The sequence below is a fragment of the Brienomyrus brachyistius genome, chromosome 2 (genome assembly GCF_023856365.1).
Source record: "Brienomyrus brachyistius isolate T26 chromosome 2, BBRACH_0.4, whole genome shotgun sequence".
NCBI classification, from domain to species: domain Eukaryota; kingdom Metazoa; phylum Chordata; class Actinopteri; order Osteoglossiformes; family Mormyridae; genus Brienomyrus; species Brienomyrus brachyistius.
Window position 1 is genome coordinate 31,269,600 of NC_064534.1, and position 12,822 is coordinate 31,282,421.

Consider the following 12,822-nt stretch of genomic DNA (forward strand, 5'->3'; position numbering starts at 1 on the left):
TGTGTCACAGTGACCGCCTCTCCACACACCACAGTGCTGTCTGCATTTGTGTGTCACAGTGACCGCCTCTCCACACACCACACTGCTGTCTGCGTTTGTGTGTCACAGTGACCGCCTCTCCACACACCACATTGCTGTCTGCGTTTGTGTATCACAGTGACCGCCTCTCCACACACCACAGTGCTGTCTGCATTTGTGTGTCACAGTGACCGCCTCTCCACACACCACACTGCTGTCTGCGTTTGTGTATCACAGTGACCGCCTCTCCACACACCACAGTGCTGTCTGCGTTTGTGTATCACAGTGACTGCCTCTCCACACATCACAGTGGTGTCTGCGTTTGTGTATCACAGTGACCGCCTCTCCACACACCACAGTGCTGTCTGCGTCTGTGTATCCCAGTGACCTGCTCTCCTTACACCAGAGTACTGTCCCCATTTCTGTGGTGCTCAAGTTCACAGGAAATAAATTGCTGTGTGATTTTTATTCAGACTGGAAGCCAAAGTATTTGTTTTTGAGAATCTCTTGGTGTGAACCTGTTTGTGTGTGTTTGAGGAAGTTTAACCAGAATGTGACTAAAACACGCACTTCTGAGTGATTCAGTCTCAAAGATGGAGTTGGGGGCTCTGTGGCTGCTGGGGCAAAAACTCGGGGGAAAAAACGCCAAAATACCCTCAGCTCATGGCCATCAGTGTGGGTTACAGATGTAAGGAAATATATTTATATTGTGGTGCCACACAATACACTGGTACAGTATCAGAGTTTGTTGTGTATTTTGGAATAAAAACACACTGCACAGGTTGTTTGGAACACTTTTTAGAAGTTGAGGACCAGTGTCCATTGCTACATGAGATTCTTTCATGAAAATTACTACTCTAGCTGCTATTTATGTTGGCTAGCATCTCTGTTTCTTGTTATCAACATTATTGGGGCTGCATGTTCCCTTTTCTGCAAACCACAACGTTCTCAAGAAGGTCCAAGGTGTTTGATGTTCTTAGGTGACAATCTTGTACAGAATCACAGCCATCAATTGTAACAGCTTATTTTGTTTTTCAGCACAAATCTGGTGTTTACATGCCAGTAAGACTGGTTGTCTGCATTAAAGTTTGGAGGTAGCTGTAGTTCCAGTATTTGAGATTGGTGCCGTTGTTTTTGTAGCTATGTAATGTTGCATCCATAGTGTGTGTAATATAAGGAAACAGTGATATTTTGGATTTGAGGTCCATTGGATGTTCCGGAAGACCGGTTTTTGTTATGGTGTTTTGATTCGCTTGCGGTTTGGAAGGCGTTTTCATGACCGAAGGACCCCTTTGGTCATCTTTTAAACTAGCAGGTGTTTTTACACAGCTCTCATCTAATCAGTCTGTAGAAGAATGTCGTAGCTTTCGTGACTATTTTAGTAATGACAGTTATGCCAGCCCACAGCAAGGAAAGCTTTTATTATCGTTTCTCTGAGTAAGATCTTCTAACACATCTTAAAAATCCCCGCTTGGCGCCATATCTAACCACCAGACACCATCATCTGTAGATGGTTGGTGGTCTTGTTGTGCCTTAGTGGTTCAGGGCTGCTTCACAGTGGATTATGGGGGGAAAATCTCTCAGAATGTTCTTGGGAGTTCATGCTTCTGGCTCCCGGTTACCTCTTCTGAGAAGACATTGCTTTTTGTGAGTATAAGTAATGCTTTTCTATCGCCGTTATCTAGCATAATTACATAGCTGTACAATTCAATGGGCAAAAAAAATATTCTTAAAACTAATATTGCAGCAAGCTTATATACTTTCCCATGCTGTAGGCCTATTTTGGAGAGGAGAAAGATTTTATAAAGCAGACAAGGTTTGTTGTATGTTTATGGGGTGTATGGGTATGATTTTCTGGACGGTGATGCGAATTAGAGACAGTGGTTTTATCTGCTTGCAGGAATAGAGGTAAGTTCAGGAAAGACAAGATGAGAGGTCAGAAGGTCAGAGAAGGGCCTGCGATGGGGTGTGGGCTTGGCCCTTGAGGTCTTGGTGTCTGCAGAGGTCAAGAGAGACACAGCAGCCTGCTTTGCCCGTTTTTAAGCCCTGAGTTTCAACCTAGGTTACGGGAGCCATTCTTCCTCCGCCTCCCTGTGAGCTGACAGCTCTGTTTGCGTCGCCATGTTCCTCGAAGAGTGCGTTGAAGTTTTGCGCCGCTGAGCTTGTTCCCGCGGAGGTTTTCCCCTCCCGCCGCCTCGCTTGGCTTCATCTTTCGTGCCGCCCGCCTGCCAAACAAATACAATTACATCATTGTCACAGGGGAGCCATCCAATTCAGGAATCACATGTATCCCGAAACTCTCCATGATTGTCTTGAAAGATTTAAAGCTTTATCACGCTATAGTATCGCCTGACAAAATTATCTTATGAGTGGGGGGATGGGAGGGCTGTAGAGAGGTACCACCGGCTACAGAAGAGACATTTTTTAATAAACCCAAACACTAAACTGGCGTAGGGCCATTTGAGGCAACACCAGGTAACAGATAGGAACATAAATGTATATCGAAGGCTAACAAAAAGCTTCTTTAGCTCTCCAAATCCTCCTTTTCTCTTCTCTCAGCCCTGCTGGTCCTCACCTAAAGACCAGCTAGGCTGCAGGCTTGCCCACATTAAGGGACTGACTGCATGACTTTATTTAATTTCTGATGGGCAGGGAAGTTGTTAAGACCAGGGGAGCCGGGCACGGATCTGGATGCGAGTGACACTGACAGAAAGTGGGGTAGACACAAAGAGGAAAACAAACAATCTGTCGTGTTTGTTTCCAGTACAGCTATTGTGGTTCAGGCCTATTTTACAGCTGCTCCTCACCAAGGCTTTCAGAAGGTCAGGTGACCTTTCTTATGACTATGATTGGCTGGAACAGAATCTGGTGTAATGTGGGAGATAATAGATATAAGATAAGGCCCTAAAAATGCAGGAATTTTAAGGGGTCCGTGTGCATCTTTATATCAATTTACTGCCTCATGTTGCGCTGTATAATAAATTACACATAAATATATATATTGTCCCTTAAATTATACTTTTAATGAATATATTATGAAATAGTCATCAGACACCTAGAATAGCATAAAAAATTGTATCACATATGCAGATACAGTAACTAGGTAGCGAGTTAATGTTAATTCCCTAAATCAGGGGCCTGCAGATGAAGACAGACCAGATCTATGCATGCCTTACCACTAATACATGGACGGGTTTTTGTCAGTGCACAGTACGTTTCGGAGCTCTGAGAAAATCCCCTACACTCTGTGTTTCGGTGCTCATTTTTCCCGATACGCTGTTTTGATGCTGACTAATGCCCTCTTTGTCCCATACGATGTGCTGCGTTGACGTCAGTGGTTGGTATCCTTGGGGAATCTCAGCTGGAAGAGGCGTCACTGTTCCCTCCTGGGTATTCTTTCCCGTTTCCTCACGGGTACCTTCTTGTTATGCACGTTCCACCCGTGCTCGCCTGTGTTATTGGATCATATCTTATAACATTTCAGGATGCTCTTTCCGACCATGATGGTTAAGACCGTCGCTTGCTTGTCGGTTACAGAGGGCTGAGATATCATGTCCGGTCACATGAGGACAGTCAGAGATCTCTTATCCCTACAGTATTATTAATTTAATCCTCGGCTGACTGTTTTACTCGAAGCAAATTACATTTTTTATCTGTTTATTTAAAGGCAGGCAGTCTGGGATAAGTACCTTCATTGAGGGTACAATATCAGATACCACTTCAAGTTACAAAATGTTTTTCCCAGGGTGCTTTGTGGAAAAGAGCAAATAAAGAGATGTTTCCCCCTCCCCCCACCCAGTACACAGAGATATAGTTGAAATGAACTAAAATTGCCTAATGTTACCCCTATGTAGAGCTCCAGAAAAATGGATATTTTTATAATTAATTAATCATCAAGCAATCAACTAATTGAGTCAAAACACGGGGTTTGAAAGAAAATCCATTATATGAAACTGCTTGTCCTATTCACTCTCACACCATTCACTCTCACACCATTCACTCTCACACCATTCACTCACACGCCATTCACTCACAGACCATTCACTCTCACACCATTCACTTTCACACCATTCACTCACACGCCATTCACTCACACACCATTCACTCACACACCATTCACTCACACACCATTCACTCTCACAACATTCAGTCACACGCCATTCACTCACACACCATTCACTCTCACACCATTCACTCACACACCATTCACTCACACACACCATTCACTCACACACCAGTCACTCACACGCCGTTCACTCACACACCATTCACTCTCACACCATTCACTCTCACACCATTCACTCACACACCATTCACTCACACACCATTCACTCACACAACATTCAGTCACACACCAGTCACTCACACGCCGTTCACTCACACACCATTCACTCTCACACCATTCACTCTCACACCATTCACTCACACGTCATTCACTCACACACCATTCACTCACACACCATTCACTCTCACACCATTCACTCTCACAACATTCATTCACACACCAGTCACTCACACGCCGTTCACTCACACACCATTCACTCACACGCCATTCACTCACACGCCATTCACTCACACGCCATTCACTCTCACACCAGTCACTCACACACCATTCACTCTCACACCAGTCACTCACACGCCGTTCACTCTCACACCATTCACTCACACGCCATTCACTCACACGCCATTCACTCACACACCATTCACTCTCACACCATTCACTCACACGCCATTCACTCACACACCATTCACTCTCACACCAGTCACTCACACGCCGTTCACTCTCACACTATTCACTCTCACACCATTCACTCTCACAACATTCACTCACACGCCATTCACTCACACACCATTCACAATTTGGTAACTCCAGTTAACTTCAGCATGTTTTTGGACTGTGGGGAGGTGGGGGGATCAGTACCTGGAGGAAACCTCACGACAACACAGTGAGAACATGCAAACTCCACACACATGGAACCCAGACTGGGACTAAAACACAGGTCCCAGAGGCGTGAGGCAACAATGCTGACCACTGCACCAGTGTGCCTCTGTGTCACTCTGTAAAAAGCACTGCAAATATGTTATTTAAAAAAAAAAATCAAGAGGTATTTTTTAAGTAATTGTAGTAAAACCTTTACACCATGTAGAGACAGTGACATAGAATCGCAGATCCACTGTCTCCATTGTATTAAGCTTGCTAACATTTGTACCATATATGATATTTTGGTAGCATTTTCAAAAGCAACACTATTCCAGCATTTTGATATCTTTGTAATAAAATTAACTGGTTGGGGGTGCTGCTGATTTTTATTTTAATTTTTTTGGTTTGTTGCAAAAATTTTGCTCCCTGCTGTTCACTGTGTATGTCTGTGCCGACCGCGTGTACAAGAGTCCTCGTGCACAAGAGTCCGCGTGCACAAGAGTCCTCGTGCACAAGAGTCTGCGTGCACAAGAGTCCCCATGCACAAGAGTCCGCGTGCACAAGAGTCCTCGTGCACAAGAGTCTGTGTGCACAAGAGTCCATGTGCACAGAGATGCGTGGACCATGGTGGCATGCGGGAAAATGAAGTATGAACTTAGCTTAATACACCAACGTAAATGTTGCTAGGTGGTGATGTCATTATATGCAGTTTGCTCTCCGGGCTGCAAAAATGCAACCAGTCAATGTCAAAATTCACCGTCAACTATATTTATTGCTGATTTATTATACAGCATTATTGATGAATTGATTCAGTCCTACCCATGAGTATGCCAGGCATTTTTGGTGAGTCTGCCTTTGTTTGTAATATTGGCCTCCAAGTTGAAATTAGGAGACACGTACAGTGGAGGTTGAACATTTTGTAAGACTGTTTGATGTTGTACTGCATGCATCCTGATGGTGTTACTGTACATGTATCTGCAACAGGCAACAGATTGTTTGCCAATGAATGTCACGTTCTCATTTCGCAGAGGGTTATTTCCTGAGTGATAAAACAAATGCTCTCCGCAAACCACCGGTGTCGTTTTGCGAGACAGTGTCTGTCTGGCACCTTCCTGACCTTCCTCGCTCAGTCTGTCTATTTAACCGGAACACAACATTCCCCTTCCGGAATACCGGTGTTATGACAATGCAAAGAAGGATTGCAGAGAAATTGCTGGTTTGGAAAAATACTTAAAAAAGCCCAGCACGGGATATGCTAAGATGGTGATCCACAATTTCACTAACAAAAGCAGAACAACCAGCCTGACATGTATTTTTCTACCACAGTAAACAAGCAGAACAGATCTGTGAGAACTATTGTACTGTTTATGAAGTTTGGGGCCTCACTTTCGACCTATTTTTTTAATTAAAGTAATGAATAATGGATTAGGACATACGGAAGCAGCTGCAGAACTTTAATCATTTAATTACATGTGGGGTGCGCTGGGTGTCCTACTCCTGGATTCATGCGTATGATTTTAATACTGACCCTGACCCTGGCCTAGTTTTCGCTGTAGTCATTACATCAGCACCACCAACACCAACAAAGAACATCGTAAACGTAGCCCATTTATCACTACGCAGACGTGAACCTTTTATTGTTGTTACGCAAGACATGTTTTCACTCCCATGGTTTCCTGCAGAGATGCATTTAGACACTGATTTATAATAGTAGATCTGTTTTATACCACAGTTCCAAAACATACAGCAACACTGATCCTAACCCAATTGCCCAAACTAATGCTAGCCTTAACTGTAACTCTGAACCTTGTGGCAAACCTAACCCTAACCCTAATAATAACCATAACCTTTTTGCCAACCCTTACCATAATCCTGTAGCTACAATACCCCTACTCCACACCTAACCCTAGTTTACTATCTACCCTAACCCAACCCTAATTTCCTATCTACCCTAACCCTAACCCTAGATTTAAGTCTTATGTAAACTATGTTACCCCTAAGCACAGCCTTACAGATTTTCTCGATTGCTGTGGCACATTTCATGAAACATACTTAACATACTGAAGACTGTACGAGCATTTCTTAAAGCAGTTCATGCATATAGCACAACAGTATGGTTTAGCTGCAAAAGTCTGTAACTTACTCAAAACAGTTAACTAATGTCTCAAAAGTAAATAATTCCACCAATGAATTAGTCAGTGGCATCAAAATGAAAAGTACGATAAGCATTGTTTTAACCATGACAGTCAAAATGCTTAAATATATCGCCATTATATCTGAGCTCCATAATTCTGAATGATAGTCGGTTCCCACTTTCTGGTTGTTACTGACTGATCATTCTTCTTAGCAAACTGATACACATTCATGTGAAAAACACCAGTTTCAGTTTTGTTAAGCTCCATATTACAGTATGTAAAGTTCACTGTTGAAAGCACTCGCATATATTTTTCAGATCTCAAGTCACTGTAACAAAAAAGTCACACAGAACTTTTAACACAAAAAGAGCAAAATGCCAACACAAGAACAACAAGATCATGTACTGTGAGAACCAAATACAATTGTACTGCATCACTGCAATTTAAGGAATATATTTTTAAAAGTTTGGTGAACTGCTTTGCATATAGTGACTTACCGACATAAACCATTTTGACCATCAAGACTAAAGCAAATGAAAATTATGTACAAAACATTGCATGCATGCTGTAAAACATTTGGAAATTTCTGTGAAACCATGAGAAATGATGTTCTTCTGTGCAGAAGTGACATTATGGTGTAGGGATCACACTCATTGTTTTGCAGATGTTAATTGTCATTTGAGAAATGCTCCACAGCAATCAGGAAAAACTGTAAGCCTTATGGTAACAAACCCCAAACCTAGCTAAAGACTAGAAAGACTCTTACAGATTTTCTCTATTGCTTTGGCACTTTTCATGAAACATACTTAACATTCTCAAGACACTAAGAACATTTCTCCAAAGTTCATGCATATAGCACAAAGGAATGGTTAAGCTGAAACTCACAAAACAATATTTCAAAAGCGAATAATTCCATCAGATTATTAGTCAGTGCCATTAAATACTTTCAGAAAAATTTTTATGATGCCAGACAAAATGCGTAGACATATTGTCATAACGTGAGCACAAGTACACTGACGAGCTCCACGATGCGGAATGAAGTGAAGGTTACCCTCGTTCTCATTGTTACTGACTGATCGTAATTATTTAGAAAACTGATACTTATTCATGCCAAAAACACTAGTTTCAACATTACAAAACTTTGCATCACAGGATGTGATATTCACTGGTAAAAGAAAGTGGTCGCATGCACATGTAACTTCTTTAGATCTGAAGACACAGTACAATAGTGAACAAAAGAGTCACATGTCACTATAACAATGCACCATAACATGTAACTATAATACCAATACAGCAAAATGACAACAAAACCATGTTCTCTAGGAACCAAAAACACAGCAATCTATGCAATTTATGAAACATATTCTTGAGTCATTTTGAGCATTTGGTGAACTGGCTTACATGATGATCACTTATAGTTCTGAGTGTAAACTTACTTCACTGACAAAATACATACTCTATTCTGACCGACAGGTCTTAAGCAACTGAAGATTATGCCAAATGGATGAGAAATGACGTTCTGCTGTGCAAAAGCGACATTATGGTGTGGGCATCACGCTCATTTGTAAATGTAACTGCTATTTGAGAGTTGTGCCAAGGCAATCTGGAAACGGCGCTTTTAAGATATTTTTAATGTGTTTTTCCTTATTTTCATTACAATGATTAGTTGTCATATTATTCCAGATATTTTTGGGAACCTTTATTATGGTGTTGGTGTCAATATGAAGGTTTTTTCACGTTTGGACTAAGTATATTTTGGTGTTGATATCCAATAAGCTTGTTTGCCTGCTGTTGTCTTCACACCAGAAAGTGCTACTCAGTGCTGCTTGTTACTCCCTCTGGTGGACAAATAATCTTATTACATCTTCCGACCGTACCATAATTATATGCCTACTTTTTATGGTGCCTGTGACATTTTGGCGGCCAGAGATCTGTTATTCAACATCTTATTATATTCAACACGTTAGCTGTTTTTTTTTTAATTTTGTTTACAGGATTGGCATCTTGAGAACAACTTTGAGAACAAAATTCGTAGGTGCTCCAGAATTCAACAGCAAAACAAATGTTAAAAATAAAAAAGAAAGCTAATAAGCATGCAAAAATAATATTTTGTATACAGCTACATATAGAAATTCATATGAAAAGCTGAAAGCGTTTTGTAAATCCATTTTGAGCCGTTTGCACACAGAAGATAACTAAGGAATGAGGAATTATATGTCCAAAGGAACTGTCACATGTGAGATTTGTAAAGCACGGATTCTGGATTCTTACTGACTTCATTTCTGCCTCTTTCAGGGCAAACTGGTGAAGTACTTTAGCCGTCAGCTGTCTTTCAAACGGCAGGTGGCGCTGCGGGATCGCAGTGCTGAGCTGGACGGCTTCCCTCACCTGGCCCACTGGTTCCGCATTGTTGACATGAGGAAGGAGGTGATCGAGGTGAGCCAGCCGACGTGCGTCCCCCAGAACGTGGTGTGAGACGTTGGGCTTACATCCAGACACAAACGGACAGACAGACGACTACTTTTAGCATTTATTGCTAGCCAGAAAAGCAGATGGATATTGATAATGGAAAAAGCAAGTGAAGTGTTTCAAGTGAAGTAACTAGCTTATCACTTGACCTATACCTTACTGAAGGTCGTGGATTGGAATCTGTGTATCTCTCATCACCAGAAAACACACTTGAACTTGTGTACAATAGAATCAATCAATCAATCAATCAATCAATCAATCAGTCTATCTATCTATCTATCTATCTATCTATCTATCTATCTATCTATCTATCTATCTATCTATCTATCTATCTATCTATCTGTCTATCATCTGCAGTGGCTCACACACAACCAATTTGCTACATATAACTATAAGAGTTCCACTTCAGCCTACGCACAATGTTAGCATGATCATAATTTTGTTTTTAGCATTGTAACTTAATTATTTTTTATCTCACGCAACAAATGATTTTACAACACTAGCTTCGTCATGCAAGTTTTACGAAGAACTCCAAACAGCAAGCAGAGTGTCTTGTAAATGTGTTTTTGGAGTTCTACTTTCGATTTTTTATTTTTTTACTACAGCATTTATTCCATATTTGTTTAGCTAATCAGGTGTACGCTACAGGAAGTACAGAAGGCTCTCGTCAATGTCAATATCACAGACTTCATAATGCTGTTTACTACTCCCCTACTGAACTGGTGTATGTTTTCCCAAAAGGATAGTTGCTAGTAACGTTACATAGTTAAAACTAGAAAACTGAACAGTTCCAACTACTGTATGTAAGTTATCATCGAGAGCCTTTGGGAAACATACCCCTGACTTACCCGTTAAAGATGAACATGAGACACGCCTGCTGACAATTCCTTGGGAAGGGCGTGGAAAGTCCTGCCATCCCTGTCACAGCCTTGAACGGCAAACTTATACACTTATACATACAGCCTGCTATTTTTGCTGTTGTCCTCCGCTTCGGTCTTCACAATACCTGCACAAATGTTGAAGTCCGAATGTGCATTGAGCTTGAAAGTGGGTTGGCATATCTTACTTTTGGGGGTGTGGTTAAGACTGTTACATAACAGAGAACAGTCTAGGAATTTCGCTGATACTGTTTTGCCTACATTCATTCCTGTCCAGTTCAGATCCCTGCTCCTTTTCTCTCCCACTTGGTATTCAGGGGCCACTCTCTTTGCAGGGTCATTTGACCATTATTTGGTCACACAGACAGGCAGGCAGACAGAGATACAGGCAGGCAGACAGACAGAAACACAGACGGGCAGACAGACAGACAAGCAGGCAGACAGAGACACAGACAAGCATACAGACAGACAGACAGGCAGAGGCAGGCAGGCAGACAGTCCATGTTTTTGCTTCCTACCAGCTAGAATGCGGACTGTCTGGCAGTGAGCTGGGAAGGAGCAAAAACATGACTGTCTGGGGGACTCCAAGGACCAGGTTGAAAAAGAATGCTTGAATTAATAAAAAAAAATAGAACATCCATCCATCCATCCATCTTCTGTGTACTTCTCCTACTGATGGTTGCATTATTTAAGTAAGCATATTGTTTAAATATAATGTTTGGAGTGAAAGTGACACTAACAGCGCAAACAAACAGCATGTAACAGTTTTTTTTTTTTTTAGCGTTGAACATACTCATACACATAACTGTGAGATCGTTACCGGCTAGAATGCAAACAGAACCACGTGACACAGCAACTTGGCAGCGAGGAGCCAGTTTATTTATGCTTTTTTTCCCTTTTTGAGGTTAGGCAGGGCTAACACAACAGGAACAGTGCGACCAAAACAGGGGCTTCCTGCTCACAGACGCAGGGGATCAATCTCACCGGAGGAGACACTGGGTCTTGGGCCTGGTGTCAAACTTGTATCCGGGTTGCCAGGGGCGAAATAAGACAGAATGTACTGGGCCGTACCCTTTCCCTCCACCAGGGAATCAATCTGAATAATCAAGGTCACATGACTCTCCTGAAATGACCATTTCTTTGACTGTGCATTCCCAGTGTTTCAGGCCATAGACTGACAAATGTGAGAAGCTCCTTCTTCTAGGCCGCACTCTGCTATTTGTTTTTGCCTCCAATATTACATTTCGAACAAACATTCAGGGACCAAATATGTGTCGTTTGATAAAAAATTCAGTGTTTCTCCTTGGGTGGCCAGACAACCTGAGTTTAGTATCCTCCATTCAGTATCCTCCATCCAGTGCAAAGTCTGGGCAAATGCTTATTAGTTTTGCCTTTCACCATCGGTGTAATTTGTAAGGGTTAATGTATGGCTGCGTATCAAATAAATGAAATACACGCACTATGCTAAATTTTAAATATTTTATTACTTACTGCAATGCTTCCACTCAAAAAAATTAATGGAGAAATAAAAGTTCTGAGAAATGGAGTTCAGGCTCAGGCCCTGTCACATAAATGGAGTGCAGGCTTGGGTTCTGTCCCTGAAATGGAGTGCAGGCTCAGGCCCTGTGACTTAAATGAAGTTCAGGCCTAGGCCCTGTTACTGACATGGAGTACAGGCTCAGGCCCTGTCCCTGAAATGGAGTTCAAGCTCAGGCCCTGTCCCTGAAATGGAGTGTAGGCCCTGTTACTGAAATGGAGTACAGGCTCAGGTCCTGTCCCTGAAATGGAGTGTAGGCCCTGTTACTGAAATGGAGTACAGGCTCAGGTCCTGTCCCTGAAATGGAGTGTAGGCCCTGATACTGAAATGGAGTGCAAGTTCAGGCCCTGTCCCTGAAATGGAGTGCAGGCCCTGTCACTGAAATGGAGTGCAGGCCCTGTCACTGAAATGGAGTGCAAGCTCAGGCCCAGTCCCTGAAATGTAGTGCAAGCTCAGACCCTGTCACATAAATGGAGTGCAGGCTTGGGTCCTGCCACAGAAATGGAGTTCAGGCTCAGGCCCTTTCACTGAAATGGAGAATCAGTGTCAGACCCTGTGACTTAAATAAAGTTCAGACTTAGGCCCTGTTACTGAAATGGAATACAGGCTCAGACCCTGTCATTGAGATGGAGGGAAAGCTCAAGCCTTGTCAATGAAATTGAGTTCAGGCTCAGGTCCTGTCCCTGAAATGGAGTTCAAGCTCAGTCCCTGAAATGGAGTGCAAGCTCAGGCCCTGTGACTTAAATGAAGTCCAGACTTAGGCCCTGTTACTGAAATGGAATACAGGCTCAGGCCCTGTCATTGAGATGGAGGGCAAGCTCAAGCCTTGTCAATGAAATGGAGTTCAGGCTCAGGTCCTGTCCC

General features: G+C 42.4%; 1 protein-coding gene and 1 long non-coding RNA gene across 2 annotated transcripts in view; one reads left to right on the forward strand and one right to left on the reverse strand.

Annotated features, from left to right (window-relative positions):
• ksr2 (kinase suppressor of ras 2) overlaps positions 1-12,822 on the forward strand; it is a 93,912-nt gene that overhangs the window by 13,377 nt on the left and 67,713 nt on the right. The window contains exon 2 of the mRNA XM_048995756.1: positions 9,370-9,510. Coding sequence (XP_048851713.1) covers positions 9,370-9,510 — 141 coding nt within the window. The remainder of the gene's footprint in view (positions 1-9,369; positions 9,511-12,822) is intronic.
• On the reverse strand, positions 899-10,555 carry LOC125720530 (uncharacterized). Its single transcript, XR_007385490.1, has 3 exons — positions 10,392-10,555; positions 9,463-9,558; positions 899-2,243 (listed from the first exon to the last, which is right to left on the reverse strand). It is a non-coding gene; the product is annotated as an uncharacterized LOC125720530 (long non-coding RNA).